Source organism: Cebidichthys violaceus, unplaced genomic scaffold, assembly GCF_023349555.1.
Source record: "Cebidichthys violaceus isolate CVI_PGR_0920_01 unplaced genomic scaffold, fCebVio1.0.p SCAF_54, whole genome shotgun sequence".
Classification (NCBI taxonomy): Eukaryota; Metazoa; Chordata; class Actinopteri; order Perciformes; family Stichaeidae; genus Cebidichthys; species Cebidichthys violaceus.
In genome coordinates, this window is record NW_027176750.1 from 633,824 (window position 1) to 654,188 (window position 20,365).

At 41.3% G+C, this 20,365-nt stretch overlaps 1 protein-coding gene across 1 annotated transcript in view; it reads left to right on the top strand.

Annotated features, from left to right (window-relative positions):
• The window catches only part of LOC137888431 (echinoderm microtubule-associated protein-like 6), a 65,863-nt gene that overhangs the window by 28,923 nt on the left and 16,575 nt on the right, over nt 1-20,365 (top strand). The window contains exons 8-24 of the mRNA XM_068731822.1: nt 3,589-3,662; nt 4,661-4,788; nt 5,482-5,619; nt 5,761-5,902; nt 6,079-6,193; nt 7,101-7,313; nt 7,400-7,567; nt 8,180-8,286; nt 10,390-10,508; nt 11,494-11,680; nt 11,784-11,889; nt 12,799-12,892; nt 13,111-13,211; nt 13,897-14,099; nt 17,781-17,892; nt 18,495-18,622; nt 20,148-20,289. Coding sequence (XP_068587923.1) covers nt 3,589-3,662; nt 4,661-4,788; nt 5,482-5,619; nt 5,761-5,902; nt 6,079-6,193; nt 7,101-7,313; nt 7,400-7,567; nt 8,180-8,286; nt 10,390-10,508; nt 11,494-11,680; nt 11,784-11,889; nt 12,799-12,892; nt 13,111-13,211; nt 13,897-14,099; nt 17,781-17,892; nt 18,495-18,622; nt 20,148-20,289 — 2,277 coding nt within the window. The remainder of the gene's footprint in view (nt 1-3,588; nt 3,663-4,660; nt 4,789-5,481; nt 5,620-5,760; nt 5,903-6,078; nt 6,194-7,100; nt 7,314-7,399; nt 7,568-8,179; nt 8,287-10,389; nt 10,509-11,493; nt 11,681-11,783; nt 11,890-12,798; nt 12,893-13,110; nt 13,212-13,896; nt 14,100-17,780; nt 17,893-18,494; nt 18,623-20,147; nt 20,290-20,365) is intronic.

The following is a 20,365-nucleotide window of genomic DNA, read 5'->3' on the forward strand; positions in this document are numbered from 1 at the left end:
TTTGTATTTGATAAACAGTAAATCCATTAAATTCAGTGCCCAACGCTATTATTCAAGCTACTGTAGCCATAGTTTTCATCCACTCTGGCTGTTTATTTGTCAGCAAATTGATGAGTCTTTCATCATACAGAAGTGCAGCCCACTAATATTATGCAGTGGCTGGACTTTAGGGGTGAAGTTACTCTTCAGGCCACATTTCTAATAAATTTTAGATTTATGGAAGCCACAACGTGGCTCTTAGTGCCAAGGTTTATATAAATACATATAAATAATCTTTATTGTGTCTCCTTCACTTCTAAACCATAAGATGTCCAGGTTACAGATTGCAGGTTACTACCTGGCGGAGATGGACGGACAGGCTTGACTATCCGTTATTTGTGTGTTTGCGTGAAACCTTTAAATCTCTCCTATTAACGAGAGCTCTTGGCCTTTCAATCTCTTTGTCCACCAACAACACCCTGACTGGCTATTTAAACCTTTTCTTCAAACCTCATTTAACTTGAATAAACCCGCCGACGTTAAATATCGGCCTCATCTGCTTTTCTAAAGGCAGACTTTACCCATCATCCTCCTCACCAGAGAAGAATAGAGAGAAGAGAAAAGGTCACTTTGTGATCGAAGACTCTTTTGTCAGTTGAAGGTTGTGACTCTTCAGTCTCCTTCTGAAAAAAATGAGGAGGAGGCGGATGCTTGAATCCTTCACCTCCATTGCGGTATTTCTCTTTTCCCTCTAAAGACATTTGTAAAAGATGTTCAGTTGTCAAGTTCTGTCTTTAGTCGGAGACAGAAATGACCTGATTTTCCGTCTTTGAGGAGAAGTTTTCAGGAGAGCAGGGGTGTAAAAGTTTGTCTTCAGCAGGAGAAGGGGACTAAGCTGATTCCGTGAAAACCCAGAGGTGGTGAACGTTTGAACTCCTTAATGCCGACGATAGAGATGTTATTCTTTTAGGAAAAGCTGCGGGGGTGCACCATTAAGCCCCTGGCCTCCTTTTTATGTCTCCTCCTTCTGACGGTTTCGGAGGAGAAAGTTTGGAAATAAAAATACAAGTGGGAGAGAGGTAAAAGTTTTGTCTTCTCTGCTTCCAGTCAGAGTTGGAAATGGCCTCGTTCTGGAGAAGGTGGAAGTTTAACTCCTTTACCTCTTGAAGGACTTTGAAGGAAGTTGCTTCTGGTTTAACAAGGGTTTAGGACAGGAACGGCCCTTTTCTCTCTGAAGGTGAAAATATTAAAATGTATAAGACAGAAGGTTTGTCCTGTTATCAGCCATGTCAGTGGAAAAGTCTGATAAACAACTATTTGATGGATTGTTATAATTGTTTTAACAGATATTCATGGTTCCCAGAGGATGAATCCATCTGACTCTGATGATTATTCTTCTAGCGCCACCACAAAAAATCAGAACCAGATCAGAATCCGGTTTATTGCCAAGAAGGTTTTCACATACGAGGACTTTGCTTTGGTGTAATAAACAACAAGAAACATTATAAGAGAAAATCAAATCAAAGTATTTAAATATAGAACAGAAGAAAATTACAGTAAAATATGAAATAAATATTCAATATATATAATTTAAATGAAACAGCTGTTTGTAAGAGATGATAGTTTTGTTCAAAAATGTTCAAAAAAGTGTCCACTGAATATGCAAAGGTTTATGAATGTGTGAATATAAAAACAGCAAATGTGTGCAATGTACAGAGATAATAGTCCCAGAGAACATCTTTTATTTCACTTTAACTCTCCTCCTATCAACATATTTAACGTTAGTTGTTATGTAATTAATATCTGTAATAATCTGAAGAAAAAACAGATCAGAAAAAAAACAAAACAGAATATTATATTTTTGTAGGAAAGTTCTAGAGTTCATTTGCATATTGTCACATTTGTGTTTGCTGCATCTGTGTCGGTCTCCTTAACAATGACTAATAGCGTGTGCTACTTTAAATCAGGACCCATGGCAAATTCTATATTATCTATTAAAACTGCATCTTGTTGAAAGTCTACTTTTACCATAAATCGTTTCTACAGTCTCATTGAGGTAAAACAGTTAAAAAACGAGCCCAAAAGAATTGAGCACTGCAGAAAATACTTCTCTTCTAAGTGGAACCCTTTAAAATGTGGACGACTAATATCTGAATTCCTCCCCTGAAGCCTTTAGGGCCAATAAAACAAAGATCCACATGAGAATACACACCTGGAGAGGAAATGCATCATTTGTTCATGGCTCCACTCCTACACAGCTGACAGATGTTTCATTCGAGCAACATGAGAGTGAACATTAAAAAGCTCAGTGAGGAGCAAAATAAACTTTAGTGTAATAAATCAAAGTGTTGTGTTTAAGGAGCCGAGTGGGAGGAGGAAGGGAGGACGTCAAAATGAAATGAAAGCAAGACGTGATAATTCTTTTCACACATTTCTTTCCTCTGGGTGGTTTAGCAGTGATTTGTTAGGGTGACGTTTTATTGCTGCCTTCTGGCTGCTATTAACACTTCTGAGAGGACATATCAGAAATCCTTCCTAGAGTACTCTTACACTGCAAGTCGTCCAATTTACCTCGTAAACTCGGCTGGTATCGGGTCGCTTTGGCTGGTGAATCTGCAGGGAGGAGGTTTTAACAAAGTTACAGGAAACCTCACACGCTGGTTCGCGCCGTCAGCGACAGCGGACGCTCTAATTGCCGAGCGCTGCGCTGCTGAACGGCTCTGCTAATTAAATTTGAGTTGCTGGGGATCAGGAGTGTGACGGAGAGGTTGGAAAGTACCGAGAGAAAAAATAAAAAGTGTGTGACTTCCTCCTGCCTTGACAAAAATCTTTCCCCTGTAGTCCTCCGCTTCTGAATCCTCCTGTAGACGTGATAATAAACCTTTCCTTTTGAATGAACGTAGTGAAGGAAAACTGTACAATGCATCTCTCCAAGATGTAGTGGAGTAGAGGTACAAAGTCACCTGAAAAGAAAAGACTCAAGTACCTCAAATGTACTCAATGGTACAGAGTTTAGAAAATATGAGGTTTTGTTATTGATTAATCTACCCAACAGCTGAAACGATTGATCCATTAATCAATTAGTCCATATTTGCTGCTTTTCCTTTTAATAATGTTAATAATTGTAACGTATTAATAATGTTGAGGTTTGGACAACATTACGGTTCCTCCTCAGGTAAACACTGTCCGCACTGTCCCGTTTAAGTCTCAAAACCCGGAAATAAGTCAATATTTTACACTTCCGGTTCCCTAGTCTCACAGTAAATTTCATATTTTGAATGAGTTCTTGCTTAGATGCCTGAAATAAAGTCTGTGGTTAACACAAGCTTCAGATATTTGCTCTACGACATAAGATGCGTCAGTTAATATCCCTCTCAGGAATTTTGAAGCTTTTAAATGTCTTAAAAAATACAGTTTCCTACAAGTAGTCGAATGAGACTCCTAACCCATCTCACCAATTTGTCCTTCTTCACAGCCTTGTTGTTTATACTCGCTCTTATGCGACTCTGGTGTGGTTCTTTAAAAGCCTAACGTTATCGTTTTTACTTGTTCCTATAAGTGGTAAAAATAGTGTTAATCCTCTTCCTCCTCCTCCTCCTCCTCCTCCAGGACTGTCTATTCGCAGCGTCTGCTGGCGAGCCGACCGAATCCTGGCGGGAACACAAGACAGCGAGATCTTTGAGGTGAGAAGGGAGACAAATGAGAGGGAACAGCCCCATGTTGCTCCTCCCTGCAGAGACGCTTTTATTTTGGTGAGCTACACGCTGGCTCCTCATTGGCTCACATTCAGTTAACCTCACTGCAGCGTGTGATATCCAGTCAGCAGTATTCAAGATCAACTAAACCGAGACCAAGTAAAGACCCAGACCAGACCAGTGGGAGTCCCACACTGCATGACACACTTATGATAAAATGTGTGGAACCGGAAAAAACCAAAGGCACTCCTCAAATTGATCTGAAAGATCTACATTTCCATAAAAACACCCACAGAAAAAGAAATTAAGATTCCTCTCTCATTGCCATATACACTCTATGTGTGTATTTATAAGTCCTCCTTGGTGAAATAATTACAAGGCGTTGCAGAGGTGAGTTTTATTTGCCCTGTGAGCATTCACACTAATGACTTTAACAAGTAAATCAGACAATACGCAGGCAATTTAGTAATAAGTAACCAAATGTAAGTACTCTGTATGCAGAATGGCTCATTTCAGAGTAATATATATATATATATATATATATATATATATATTGGATTATTGGATTATAATGATTGACACATTAATGTGTTCAACACTTTAATGTTGCAGTTGGTTAAATGACTTTTTATACTGCTGGGTTGCTTAATATATAATAATGCATGCAACAATTTGAAAATAGTTGCCAGTTAATCTTCTGTCAATTGATCAATGGACTAATCATTTCAGCTCTACTTGTATAAACTTGTTATGTAGTTCAATTAATAGCAAAACATCATATTGTATAGATGTGTTTTTTGTGTAGAAATCTCAATTTGTAAAGAAACTAAAGATCTCGAATGAATGTAGTGGAGTAGAAGTAGAAACTAGTACTAGAGTACTAAAGGTATTTAGACACAACTCAACCTAAACTTGATAGTCAAGGGTCGAAGTAGCATCAGTTAAAAGCAGTGGTGTGAAGTAGCTCAGCGTCTTTCTGCGTCCAGGTGATGGTGAGGGATCGGGACAAGCCGCTGCTCATCATGCAGGGACACAGCGAGGGCGAGCTCTGGGCGCTGGACATTCACCCCAAAAAACCTCTGGCTGTCACCGGCAGCGACGACCGCTCCGTCAGGTCAGTGCACGGACGCTCACGCTCACGCACATGTTTTTTTTTTGGAGTTGATTTGCAGTGTGACGGTTTCTGCTCGTCTCCAGCATCTGCTCGCTGTTTGCTGAGATTCCCGAGAGACCAATTATGAATGAACACACACAGTCAGCTGAACACGGCGGATAAACACAGAAAGATGCTGACATGTTTGTTGGCTTTCCTTTTTCATATATGATTTCTAGCATACCGCATATGCACTGCAGAGTGATAATCCTGGCAGGATTTAAATGTAATAAACTATAATTAAAAAAAGGTAAAACAGCTGCTGCCACCATACCTTGAGAGAGCTTTTAAGTATTGCAAAACTTGTGTAGTGTTAAGTTATCTGATGAGTCTTTTAAACACCAATCTGTTGTCTCACACTGGATCGTATTTCATGTCTCACCAGTAACAACACACTCCCACCGAGCAGCCCCCTGCACTGAATCCCTGCTTTCTTTTTTTCTGTCGCTTATTCTCCTCAACGTTTTGTGAATTCGACTTCTGAGTCTAGAACCGAAAACCTTACAGGTTCTTAAAGGTTCAGGTTATTTGAAAGTTACAGGTTGTTAAGTTACTGTTGTGGAAAAGGTTTATAAGTGTGTATCTTATTTGATATACCTTAATCTAACTGTGTGTGTGTGTGTGTGTGTGTGTGTGTGTGTGTGTGTGTGTCAGGCTGTGGAGTCTGGTGGACCACGCCCTCATCGCTCGCTGCAACATGGAGGAGGCGGTGCGGAGCGTGGCGTTCAGCGTGGACGGATACCAGCTGGCTCTGGGCATGAAGGACGGATCCTTCACTGTGCTGAGAGTCAGGTAGCACACACACACACACACACACGCGCGCGCACACACACACACACACACACACACACACACACACACACACACACACACACTGAATTAAAATCTCATATTGCTTTTTTGCATCGTGGCATTTTTCTATGTCCGCCTCAGAGACATGACGGAGGTCGTTCACATCAAAGACAGGAAGGAGGTGATCCATGAGATGAAGTTTTCTCCAGACGCAGCGTACCTCGCCGTCGGCTCCAACGACGGACTCGTGGACATCTACGCCGTCGCCCAGAGATACAAGAAGGTAGGCATGGAGGCACTTTGGCATCGAAGCTCATGATAAAAAGCTCCTTTGCTAGTATGAATGATTTTATTCTCATATGAAGAAAAAAACATTTTGTCGATGTCAATACCTGCATGTAGAATAACTCTGTCTGTCTGTCTGCCTGCCTGTCTGTCTGTCTGCCTGTCTAACTGTAGGTAGGAGAATGCAGTAAATCAGCCAGTTTCATCACTCACCTGGATTGGTCTCTGGACAGCAAAATCCTGCAGACCAATGACGGAGCCGGCGAACGCCTCTTCTACCGAATGCCCAGTGAGTCGCTACAGTCTAATGATGCACTAATTATTTTCTAAAGTCAAGAGACAGTTTTCTATATCGTAGTGCAACAATGTGCATCATTCGCTCCTTGTTTTACAACAAGCACTTAAGGCCGAGTTTTAGTCAAAAATATTTATTTGAGAAAAAAAGTCTTCATTCCGAGAAATTCTACAATTCCTAATTCTGCAAAGCACACTATTTCAAGATAGACTTTTACAATATATACTGTATAAATATATATATATATATATACATAGATTTTAGTGAATGTTTTTTATACTCAGCAGCCTGTGTGTCAAAAGAATAATGTGGCACTCTGGAATATATATGTTACTCCTTATTATCTCAGGTTTTAAGATATTTAAATAGAATCAAGAGTCAAAATTAACTAGACACTCCAGACAAGTGAGTCTTTAAATCCCAGGTCATGTCTGCAACACCTCTCTTAGCAATATCTCAAAAAAAAAATTATTAAATTCAAGAGGAGGTTAGATAGCATTTTAGCATGATGTAAAATGTCCCCTCTTAAATCCCTAAGTCCCCTGTTGGAGAGTGTGTAATGATCAGAGCAAGCTGAAAACACACACATACTCCAGACTACAGGAGACGTGTGTGTGTGTGTGTGTGTGTGTGTGTGTGTGTGTGTGTGCGGTGCCGATGTACCAGACTGTTAACAGAACCGAGTCCAGCAAGAAAGATTCAAATCGGCACCGTCCACACATTTCCTTTTTCTTGCTTCTGTCTGTGAGAAAACGATTACTGTTGATAAAATTGTGCACATAGGCTGTTTGTTATCATTAGCATCAGCTGAAAGATAAACGGGTGAAACTTTTGCTGCAGAAATGGAAAAGTTCATTATTTCGTCGATGGTTAAAATGCTTTCTTTGTCCGCCTCCTGCAGTGGGGAAGCCGATTGTCAGTAAGGAGGAGGTGAAAGGTCAGCGCTGGGCGTCCTGGAGTTGCGTCCTGGGCTCCGATGTCGGCGGCATCTGGCCTAAATACTCTAACCTAACTGAGATCAACGCAGTGGACGCCAATCACGCTGCTGCTGTACTTGTGACCGGGGACGACCTCGGCCTCGTTAAGCTCTATCGCTTCCCCTGTCTGAGGAAAGGTCTCTACCGCTCTCTATTTTGGTGTCTTTTATGCTTTCTTCTCTCTGTATTGTTGTTAAATGTGAGTCGTCTTGTTTCCTCCAAGGAGCTAAATTCAAGAAGTACATCGGTCACTCTGCCCATGTGACCAACGTCCGCTGGTCACATGACCTGCAGTGGGTGCTGACCACAGGTGGGGCCGACCACGCCCTCTTCCAGTGGAGGTTTCTGCCGGAGTCGGTCATGAACGGAGGACCGGACACCAACATACAAGGTGGGAAAACCGGGAAGAGTTGAGAAGAAAATGTGTGAAGCACATTAGATGATGAGGAACAAAATAGAGTCAAGTACGGGTAGATTTCATTACAGTAGAGTAGATGCAAACAGGGCGTCTCCAATGGGTTCCAGGTTATTTTCTTGGTTTGGGTTTATGGGTCCAGATTTGAGTTCCACGGTTTCTGTAAGTGGTGCCAGGTGGTTTTCTTGAGACTTTAGGGCTACTCATGTAAGTTTTAAGGGTCTCTTCAGTGGTTCCAGGTTTCAGAGGGTCCAAAAGATGTATTTGTGAGAGTTCCCCTGAAAAGACCCTTAAATGGTTCCAGGTTTTGTTGCCGGTATCACATAATGGGGTTCAACAAAGGTTAAAGGGTGAATGTACATGAATTGTTGTAATTATCTATTCCATTACTGAAAAGTAAGTAAGCAACTACAGAAAGTACAATGGGGCTAAATTGAACAAATATGTAGATCAGCTATGTAATAAATGTCTGCAATGGACAGTTTGGGTAGTAATGTGAACGTTGGGTGAATTCACTCAATTAACCAAATCACTGGTTTAGATAATGAAGTCACACAGACGTTGTCTGTCTGTCCGTCTCCTCTGTAGACAGTCACGGGGACTCCAACAGCGAGGAGTCGGACAGCGACGTGTCGGATGTGCCGGAGCTCGACTCCGACATCGAGCAGGAAACACAGATCCACTACGACAGACAGGTAGGCCCCTGAGCAAGGCACCGAACCCTCAGCTGCTCCAGCGTGGTTTTTTTAACGGAGCGGCTTGTAGAAACGTTTTTTTAACGGAGGGCTGCACTGCATCGGCTCCTCGTTCCTCTTCAGCCTCAGCCTCGGCAGGGCTCTGTGCAGTTGCCATGGCGATCCTAAAACACACCTTATCTCCAAACCCAGCCGCTGTCTGGCACACGTCCTCGTGACTACCATTTGTCGGGGCGCCGCCAGTGTTGCAACAATGTGCTGTTTGGAGATAGAGCTCAAAGTATGTGTGTGTGTGTGTGTGTGTGTGTTTAGATTCAACAGTAAAGTTTAATTGGAAAGAGCAGAAAAACATGGATTATTATTTTTTATTGTAATCCCTCATCCTTTTTGCTCTGCCCTGCTTCTCTTTTTACAATTTCCTTCTCCCCTTTTTTTTTTTACATCCTTTCTCCCTACCTCCCTCTCTTTAGTGTCCTCCTCCCCTCTTTTCGTTTTTTTGCGAACTGAAATATCTCAACAAGTGTTGAGTGGATTTGCAAAGACTTTAATGGTCCCCAGCTTGGTTCTTGTGGCGATCCTCTGATGTTTCCTCTGGTGCAACCATGAGGTTGACATTTTTAATTACATTTGTTAACACCAATCGGATCAATCGTGATGAGACTTTGTACAGATATTCATAGATGAAAATGCATAACTTATCTCCACCTTGTCAGATTTACCAAAGCATATCTGACAAGACAACGTTTTAATGTGTCCAATGCTTTGGTTTATAATAAAATACATTCAGAACAAATGACATTCCCTTCAGCCTCAGTTGTACAAATGTTAGCATGCTAACACGCTAAACTATGATGGTGCACATGGTAAACATTATTCCTGCTAAACACGTTGAGCTGCAGACTCAGAGTCTCGTTTCAGTTGTAAATGAATTACTCTCATAATCAGTGTTTAGCTCACACCCACTTAGAAGATGGACATACATGTTTTTATTTGATAATTTATAGATTATTAGAAAATGAAGATGAACAGCGAAGGTGAAAGGTTAACAGAGAGGAAGAGTTGAGTTAGACGTTCGATGTTTGGCTCACAACCACCCAGGAGGAGGAATTTTGTCGATTTTCCTTTGAGATGATTATACAGTTATGAGAAAACAGGAAAAGTTGTGGAGAGAACAGGGAGTCTAGACTCCCGACACAGTGAAATGGTCTGTAACCTCGCAGAGCTGATCCACCGTGACGCTCCGGAAATATGCAGTTTTTGTAAATGAAAAGCAGCATGAAAGTGGAGCGCTGCCAGTCCCAAACCTCCTGGGAGCAAAGTCTCTCCCTGTGAAACTCTCAGACGGCTGAAACACGCCAACTCACCCTCAACAGAACAATTTGCATGAAAAATGAGCAGGCGTATTCGCTGCTGAGTGCGAAAACACTGCAGCCTGTGTTCAGTTTCATTCTCTAAGCGATAAAAGAGGAGCCGAGAAACGTCTACACAGCAGATGTCTTGTTGTTATGTTGAGATTATTTATTAATGATTGTGTCTACGATGTCAGAGATGATGTATGATTTCATTTTCTTGATGAAATGAAGATGATCAGTGAGCCAGATGCTGTCCGACACTGTCCACCCCGCACCATGTTGATGGGACACTTTGAGACAAATAATATTGATAACGCAACATGAGAAAAGATTATATTAATTTTGTCACTTTGTTGTCATATCATTCTTTGTCTTACTATTTCGGGGATAATCAAAGTGTTGGAACTACAATTCCCGTTTGAGGGTTTTAAATAGGAAGTATAATGTTATATGGATTTAGTGATTTGGTTACAGTCTGAGCCCTATAGTTTGTAGTGAAACTTCCCGACCCCGTTCCTGTTCCCCAGAGGATGAACCCGTTAGATTTTGATCTGGCTCTCAGCAGCTCCACTATTGTCTTAATTAAAAAAAGCTAAATAATCATGACGTTGTTTTTTTCTGTTCAACACTTTTATGTTGACTTTTCGCTGTTGGATTATGACACAGCTTGGCATATGTGAAAAATGAGCGTGTGTGTGTGTGTGTGTGTGTGTGTGTGTGTGTGTGTGTGTGTGTGTGTGTGTTTATGCAGGTGTATAAGGAGGACCTGCCTCAGTTGCGACAGCAGAGCAGAGAGAAGAAACTGCAGGTTGGATCTCTGAAGAGACAGACAGGACCAGACCAAGGCCTCCGGCTGCAGTTTGTTCACGGGTAACAAATCCGTTTGATTTTAATAACTCATTTATGTTTCAGCATAATTTCTGCTCATGTTCACAATTTTCTACATATTCAAAATATTTCCCACATATTTTTGTTCTGAGATTTCCAGAATACATTGTTGGAATATTTTGAGAAAATGTCAAAATATTACGAGAATAATAATAATTTATAAAAGCATAATCATGATCATAAAAGGACTACCCAACATGTGTAGAACACAAATTGGAATTGAAAGTTTGGTTTTATCTGGAATATAGAAATGTTACATTATTAGCATTGAGGTAAACTATTAATGTTGCTTGATACAATAGTTTAACAGAACATTTTATGATTCTAAAACAATATTAGGGCCTCTGAGGGTCCAGTTCAAGAGAGATAGCAGGTCCTAACCCTGTGTTTTTAATAATACTTAATACACTTTCTAAACACCTATTAGAAACAAATTCCTCCTCAATTATACAAATAATAACAGGGAAGTCTGATTTATTTGTCTTTTATAAAATACTGCTTCTTTCTCAGTTTAGGTAACAGAGTGAGAAGACTTTCCACCTTTGCCTCAGGCTCAGGTTTTTAGTGAAGGAGAAATAATGAATTACAGAAATAATGTCCTTTTAAGTTGTAAGACCTCATAGTGAGAGCTTCAAACAGTAATTACAGTATGTTGAGAAAAGAGGGCTGAGTTGTGACATTGTGCCGCCCTTCTTCAATTACCGATGACCCTACAGATGCATGTGTTGACTTCTGTTATTTATACAGGCCTGAAAAAGGATGTGTTAAAAGGCGAACGATGTCCACGGAGGCTGGGTTGTGCGGCGCCTTGTCAGTATGACTGTCGACCCTTTTCCATAAATTACTGAGCTCTTATTTTTCAGACTGCGACACAGAAACACAATCACAGAGATAAATGTCTGGTTGGTTGGTAACAATTAATACTGTGTGTGTGTGTGTGTGTGTGTGTGTGTGTGTGTGTGTGCAGGTACCGTGGCTACGACTGCAGGAACAACCTGTTCTACACTCAGGGGGCAGAGGTGTTGTACCACGTGGCGGCGGTGGGCGTGGTCTACAACCGGCAGCTGCACAGCCAGCGCTTCTACCTCGGCCACGACGACGACATCCTGAGCCTCAGCATCCACCCGCTGAAGGACTACGCTGCTACGGGACAGGTACACACACACACACACACACACACACACACACACACACACACACACACACACAAGATCTGTATGAAGGATCTGTGAATAAACTCATGTAATGTGTGTGCAGGTGGGGAGGGACCCGGCCATCCATGTGTGGGACATCCAGACTCTGAAGTGTCTCTCTTTGCTAAAAGGTTTCCACCAGAGAGGAGTGTGTGCTCTGGACTTCTCAGGTAACATGTGTGTGTGTGTGTGTGTGTGTGTGTGTGGACATCTGTCTTAACAAGGAATAATTTGAGTTTCAGTTCCTGGAAAGTGAGGACATTTATGCTCCTCCACAGAATCCTTTACTTTTCAGCCTTCAGATCAATGTGCATTCCTTGTCCACCATTTTGATCCAGACTGAAGTCTTTCCACAGCGAGAGTTGATCTGGTTTAATGGATGTAGCAGCGAGGATCAGTGGCTGCGATCGAGATGCCACCGGTGTGCAGGATTACATAGAAATCAATGGGTGTGGGTGTTTTGATGCACGGCACACACCAACTGTGTGTGCGGCATTTTGTTGTTTCTTATGCGCCTGGCAGTGGTGGAACCTAACTAAGTACACTTACTCAAATACTGTACTAAAGTACAGTTTTGAGGTACTTGTACTTTATGCAACTTTTTGCTTATATATACCACTACATTTATTTGACAACATTAGTAACTTTCCAGATTCAGATTGTTCATACAAACTATAAATCATCTAATAAATGATGATGTGTTATTATAGATTAAACTACCCAGCAGTGTATTAAGTGATTAAACTGAGCTCCACCTTTACCAGCTGCACCATTAAAGTGATGGACACATTAATGCATCGATATATATATATATATATATATATATATGATCCAATAATAAAATGTACTGTATGTCAATCTGAAATGGGTCATTCTGCATGATGAGTACTTTTACTTTTTGTACTTTGAGTATATTTTGATGATAATACCTGTATGAGTTTCTACTTGCGTAAAATACAATACTTTGGAAAAGGAATTATTATTTTTTTTACTCTGAGCCTATAGTGGTATAAACACAACAGTTGGTATCGTGTTTGAAAACCCTCCTGATATATTTCCTCTCTGTGATCCGGATGCAGCTGATGGAAAGAGTCTGGTGTCAGTGGGAGTCGATGACGGACATTCAATTGTTGTCTGGGACTGGAAGAGAGGAGAGAAACTCGCTACTGCCAGGTACACAACTGACACGACAATATTGAACAACAACTGCTGCCATCACTACTAAACCTACATCACTGCCACTACTATATTACTACTTCAGGTACAAGTAATGTAACGTTGGTGTTTATGTGGAGGAGAGGGCAGCAGCTAACGACTACGGTCTTATGCTCTATAGTGCTGTTCATCCTGAACATCCTATATCTGTATGTACTTGTTCTCCTTTTCTGCAGGGGTCACAAGGAGAAGATCTTTGTGGTGAAGTGTAATCCCATGCTGATGGACAAACTGGTCACTGTGGGAATCAAACACATCCAGTTCTGGCAACATGCAGGTAAAACTTCATTCGTGTTTTTGCAACAAAGTAGTTTTTGTGTGTTTTGTTTTTTGAGAATCTGGACGCTTGAACGTGAAAGTTTCCATATAACTGTTTTCTGGTTTTGCCGGTTGTGTTGTTTTTCATTCCTAATATGATCGCCGTGAATTAATTTACACTCTATTGTCCTCTGCTGACCTTTTTGCTGCTTCAACAGCCGGTGTCCCAAAAGAGACAATTAAAGTCTGAAATAAATCCAATGTAGACTCCTCTGGGTAGCATTGGTGACATTTTTGTGACAGGTGAAAAGGAGAGTGGGATGGTTGACAATTAGTTTGCTGCAGATTGCATCAAAATTCATACTTCTTCTTGCAGTCATAATGCAGTCATATCTAAACACACATAATACACATATTTCCAGATTCATCCTTATCCTTCCAGAGGATTTCATTACCTTTAAATATTCGTACAGAAATTAGCTCAGAAATCATGAAAAACAAAAATAATTCCAAAATGAAAAATACTACTGCTTGCAAGACATTAAAATGTAAATTACAATCACAAAGTAACACCTTGAATACACACCATAGATTAGAACAGTATCCAAAAACATTTGACATTTGCCACATCAAGTTTTTATTCAACGTTTGTTGTTGATTAATAAAGTTGTGTCTGATGGGGTGCTTCTCTGTCGGTCCTCCAGGCGGCGGTCTGACGTTCAGGCGCGGTGTGTTCAGGAGCGTCGGCCGTCCGGAGACTATGATGTCTGTGTGTTACGGCCGCAGCGAGGCGCTGGTGTTCTCCGGCGCCGCCACCGGAGACGTTTACATCTGGAAGGAAGCGCTGCTGCTGAAAACAATCAAAGCCCATGACGGACCGGTGTTCGCCATGTTCTCCCTCGACAAGGTGAGGAGGACAGGTGTGTGTGTGTGTGTGTGTGTGTGTGTGTGTGTGGGGGGGGGGGGGGGGGGGGGTGTTAGGGAGATGCTTCTAACTGCTTCATGAAAGTCAAGCGATTCTTCAAGTTGAGTCAGAAACGTCTTTTACGTCGATGTTCGAGATGAAAAACTCAAAACAATAAATCAAAGTACAAATACTGCTGTGCTTTTAAAAAAGAGCTCCTTATAACTAAAAGGGAAACATGAAATATTATATTATGTATTAAACAGCCAAGGATTTAAAGGATTAAGTCTTTTCTTATTCGCTGGATCTTCAAACAACAACACACCTCCTCCTGCTGCTGTTTTTAAATTCATCATTTCATCCTGAACCGCCTCAACTGATTCTTTTCGACCTCGAGAAGCAGCAGTTCTCCTCTGAGCTCTAATTATGACTTCTGTATCCCATAATTATGACGTACTAATTAATAATTATGACTTACCATCTCATAATTACAAGACAAGATCTCAGAATTACGAGATAACAGGTGTGACAGTGTATTCTGTGACCTGATTAGGAATTTCCGCTTTATTCCCACTGCAGTCCTTTGCATTACAAGCTATATTTGATCTTTCAACATGCTTTTATTTTGATAGTTGTGTCCAAATTGCATCATAACATTTAGATGGGGTCACAAATTATGCTACTTTGCATTTCTGATGTACAACTTTGTATGTATTCATCACTTTAATTTTAAAGCTGTTAAAGGTGGAGCTGACCTCAACTGCTTTAGAATTTATCTAAAATATTATAATCATAATTTATTTTTCTGAATCTGCAAATTTAACTAAGTTTATAAAAAAAAAAATAGTGGCGTGAAAGAAGACATTTTTACTTCCACGGCAGTTGGATTGTCGTGATGGCATAAGAGCCCGTGAAAATCGCAGGATTACATATCGCACAAAAATTAATCTCTTTAGGCTTGGAGTAACTACTGACATCTGTGGGCGTGGCTTATGTGGGCGACTGTTTGCTGCTACAGCAATAGTTACATCAGAACTGGAGAATATTTCTTCATTGAAAGTCGAGTCAAAGAACGTCACTGAAGGCTTTTCTAGACGGAAAAAAACTCAACTCGCTTCGGGAGAAGTTTGATTGACAGATGGATCATCCAATCACCAGCCTTGAATCTTTTGAAGTCATTTTCTCTGTGTATGTCTGTACAATGTACAACATACTTACTGTTATGCTTGCATTCTGTCTTATTGAGATATTTTGCTCTCGTAATTCTGAGATACAGAAGTCATAATAACAAGATATGGTCTTTTTTCCCCTCTGGTGAATGTGTTTCAACCTCCTCAACACTTGCTCTCAGTGTTTGTCATTTTGAGCAGAAATGTTGGCTAATTGCCAAAAAACTAAATGTAGGAGTGAGCAGACGTGTAGTAGATTTAAATTTATTTTGCTGTTGGCCTTCCATCTGTTTCTCTCTCTCACTCTCTCTCTGTCTCTCTCTCTCTCTCTCTCTCTCTCTCTCTCTCTCTATCTCCCATCTTCTCTCTCTCTGTCATTGTTTTAACTCCCTCTCTTCATTCAGTGTACGACTCTCTCTCTCTTTTTATGTAACAGGATTTACGGACAGACGAGCCGATAGAGAGACTGACAGGAGAGTCTAGATTTACCAAAAACTCCTTTAAATCCACAAAACCTCGTCCCTTGTTAGCTCATGTTCAACCTGATTTCATATGACATTTTGTCATCTGTTTCTTTCTTTTTTTTTTTTACTTTATTCAGAAAAACTTGATTCGTCATTTGTACTTGAAGGCAGCGTCTGTATGTGAACATTGTCAGGTTTTCATCTTCAACATACAAATTCAATTTTAGATTGATTCTTCTTTCCTCTTTCTCTTCAGCAAGATGCACATTATAACCTACATCTTCATCTCCCAGTGAGCTCTTGAAATTGTCATTAAATTACAGCAATTTGACTTTTAACTAAAGTGTTGCAGAGTCGGTGATGTGTGTCTGTTCACATCTGAATGACAGCAGCGCACTTTGCTTTCAAACAGACGTCTGCATCCCAAACCAAATCAGGGCCTCGTGTCCCAAAAGCATCTTAAGGCAAAGATGATCTTCAAAAATCCACGTTACGAACCTGGTAGCACACGGTGGAATACTTTACCCATAAAATGATCTTTTGTTTCTCAATTGCTTTGAATTCTTCAAGGAAACTTGTATCTTCATCTCTTCTGGCTGAAATCAAACGTTCCAGGTGGTAAATGTTCAGGTTGTTTTTCTACAAACATGGAGACGAAAAATAAGGAATGCTGTTGTGACATGTGACCGTCTGACTCTCAGCCTCCGGTCAGGAGCTTTATAACCAAATGAATGAAACCATGAAATGAACCAAATGAAGTGTGTAACATCATCTGCTGCTCACACCTGTCTGCTCACACCTGTCTGCTGCTCACACCTGTCTGCTCACACCTGTCTGCTGCTCACACCTGTCTGCTCACACACCTGTCTGCTGCTCACACCTGTCTGCTCACACCTGTCTGCTGCTCACACCTGTCTGCTCACACACCTGTCTGCTGCTCACACCTGTCTGCTCACACCTGTCTGATGCTCACACCTGTCTGCTCACACACCTGTCTGCTCACACACCTGTCTGCTGCTCACACCTGTCTGCTCACACACCTGTCTGCTCACACACCTGTCTGCTGCTCACACCTGTCTGCTCACACACCTGTCTGCTGCTCACACCTGTCTGCTGCTCACACCTGTCTGCTCACACCTGTCTGCTGCTCACACCTGTTTACTCACACCTGTCTGCTCACAACTGTCTACTCACAACTGTCTACTCACAACTGTCTACTCACACCTGTCTGCTCACACCTGTCTGCTGCTCACTCAAGCTTTGCTGACTAAAGAGAAAAGGTGGTTGTGCAATAATTTATAACTCTAAAATCTAGAAATGAGGAAAAGTACAACATTGTCCATTTCCAAGTGTTCACTTTTACAGAACATCATTATCAGAGTTCAGGGTCTCAGTGAAAGTTTTATGACTCAAAGCAAAAACTAACTTTAAAAAAATGAGTAAAAATAGACTCTATCCGACACAACGTCGACTGTGTGAGCTTCTTCAGAGGAAACATCAAACAGATGTGAAGATCTCAGGCTGAGTGGGAGGGTGAGAGAGGAAAAATCTTGTCAGAGGAGGATGACAAGACTGAAGGATGGCAGTTCTGACAGAGGAAGCAAGGAAGGAGGAAGGGAGGGAGGGAAGGAGATGGATGTGACGGTCTCTGAGTGAAACAAGGGATCTGATAGAGTCAAGATAGTCCTGCTCTGTTTTAGCAGAGTAAAGATCTGTATTTGCCAATTATTGATTTATCTTATGCACCAGCGAGGACCATGCCACCACAATGTGATTTCAAAGGATTAATGAAAAAAGGAAGTATTGGATGTTGAAGATGGAAGGACAAGGATAAGGAGGAGTGGGGAAGGAAGTTTAGAATGGTCTGGCAGAGATATTCTGAAGGAGGAGACTCAGTTTGGAGGATCTGTCTCTGTAGATGAAACTGAGACAAACAGGACAGGATGTGTTGATCAAGTACAAGGAGGTTTAACAGGTTATTAAAGGAGTGGCCCTGCTCCCAAAACCCAAATTAACTAGTGAAATCAATAAATATAAGTATGTCTTTTCAGGGCTTTGTGACGGGCGGGAAGGACGGCGTGGTGGAGCTGTGGGACGACATGTTTGACCGCTGTCTGAAGACGTACGCCATCAAGAGAGCGGCACTGTCCCCGGGCTCTAAAGGTGCACACCACTACCCTTGACCCTAAAAACCAAGTGTGAACCCTCAAACATCACTTTGAGAACACGACTACACATCCTCCAAAAATATACTTGTTCAAAACTTTTGTTTTGTGGGAAAAGAAGGCAGACGAAGCCACAGCTGCATCCTACACCTATATGTGAATGTCTCTTTGACTTTGATTATATCATTTGTGGCTGTGTAAGAACTTATTATCATTTGTATTTAAATTAACTCAATAAAGTTAAAGCTGCTCTTTTAAAATGTCACAAGTAAAGTAAAACATTGTGCTACAGCTGCTTCTTTTTATTTTTGCTCTCATTGACCGTTGACAGGCCAGAGATGCTCTCATAAGTGTAAGTTTATTTTTTAAGTTGTGTTTTTAAGTTGCTGGTTCTGTTATAGGTTTTAGATGAAGCAGTAGAAAACAGTAGAAACTCTTCTATCTAACACTGCCATCAGGTGGACACATGGGGACACACACTTCTGTCTGTAGAAATATGAATACGTGTGTGTGTGTGTGTGTGTGTGTGTGTGTGTGTGTGTGTGTGTGTGTGTGTGTGTGTGTGTGTGTGTGTGTGTGTGTGTGTGTGTGTTTGTGCAGGCCTGCTGCTGGAGGACAACCCGTCCATCAGGGCCATCACTCTGGGACACGGTCACATCCTGGTTGGAACCAAAAACGGAGAAGTTCTGGAGATCGACAAGACCGGACCCATGACCCTGCTGGTGCAGGTACTGTATGTTGTTCTCCTCAAACATAGTCCAGTCAACAGTTTATCCTCTGTTATAAAGACATATTAAACACCAGCACTGATGCGTCAGGCCCTGTTAGCAGTTAGCCGATCACACTGTCACACATTTATCTTAAAGGGATAGTTTGGGTCTTTTGAAGTGGGTTCGTATCAGGTACTCATCCACAGTCAGTGTTTTACTTACAGTAGATGGAGATCAACACGTGTCCAGTTTTGAGAAACAGACAGGAGTACCAGCACGGCTACATGTGGACAAAATGTATTTTAACCACTTTTAAAAATCTATAGTTTAAGTATACCCTATATTTTCACAGCTTTACCTTATCGTTAGACGGCCCTTCCTGACGTGAAACTAAAGCTGTTATCTATGTTCTCTTCAAAGCCTCCTTTGTCAAAAACATACATTTTTACCTCGAAGGACAAGTTGCTGGTCAACCGCTGCCTCGATCGGTTACTTAGTTTGTTTTATGGTTTGACTTAGCAAGAACCTCACACAACCTCACTTAAAACAATCTGAACCGTCCCTTTAAATCTGAATGTTTGGCCTCTACCTGAACAGCTAACAACGTTTCCCAGAATGCAACAGGTGTCCTCATGGAAAAATAAGTGAAGCTTATGGTTGACATGTTGATGGACCTGTAAAAAAAAAGAAAAGATGATGAGTTAATGGAGGTTCAACATCGTTAACTGACAGAACAATCACAGCATTAGATCCATTAGTCATCATATGATCATCAGGAGAAAGAACCAGCTCTCAATCATAATTATTAAGTCAACACGAGTGAGAAGTCTTTAGAATTTAACATACATTTCCATGACAACAGGGAAAACGCCATCTGCTGAGGATGATCATAATTATTATTATTATTATTATTATTATTATTATTATATATGAAGTGATATGACTGAAAGAGCTACGAAATGGACTTGTGCTTCTGCTTGAATAAATACATTTTATGTCTTTATTAAATTAATCAATTCCATTAGAAGCGTGTGTGTGTGTGTGTGTGTGTGTGTGTGTGTGTGTGTGTGTGCGTGTGTGAGAGAGGACCTCAGGTATTTTTAAATGTCTGTAGTCTGGTACGGCACCTGTTGCCATGGTGAGGAGAGCTGTCTGCTGCAGATCGATCAGCAGTTGCAGAATAAAATGCATCGTGTTTTTAATGATAATGGCAGCGTTACTAAAAGAGACACTGGGCTTTACACTACTTTGTGACTCAATTCTAGCGTATTTCTAGAAGAATATTAATTGTAAATGACAAAAAAACATCAAGATTGACCTGAAAATCATGCAGATAAAGTTATCTTGATGCCCTGGGCAGTGTCAGCAGGTAGTCCATATGTAGCCTAAGAGGCGAAACCCAGGGTGCAAAGCATACTGGGATTTCAGAGAGTAAATTAGATTAAACAACCAAACTGAGCGGTCCAGTGTGCTACAGTAAATACAGTAAACGTATGTCTTCCTATTGATGTTTGTGTGTGTGTGTGTGTGTGTGTGCGTGCAGGGTCACATGGAGGGAGAGGTCTGGGGTCTGGCCCCTCACCCCCTCCTCCCCGTCTGCGCCACCGTCAGCGACGATAAAACCCTGCGACTGTGGGAGACGTCGGCCAATCACCGCATGGTGGCCGTCCGCAAGCTGAAGAGAGGTAAAGAGATAAAGGACCAGACCGCCGGCTTCAATGGGTTTGTACAAATCCTGAGCAAGCTATTCCAGACAAACCT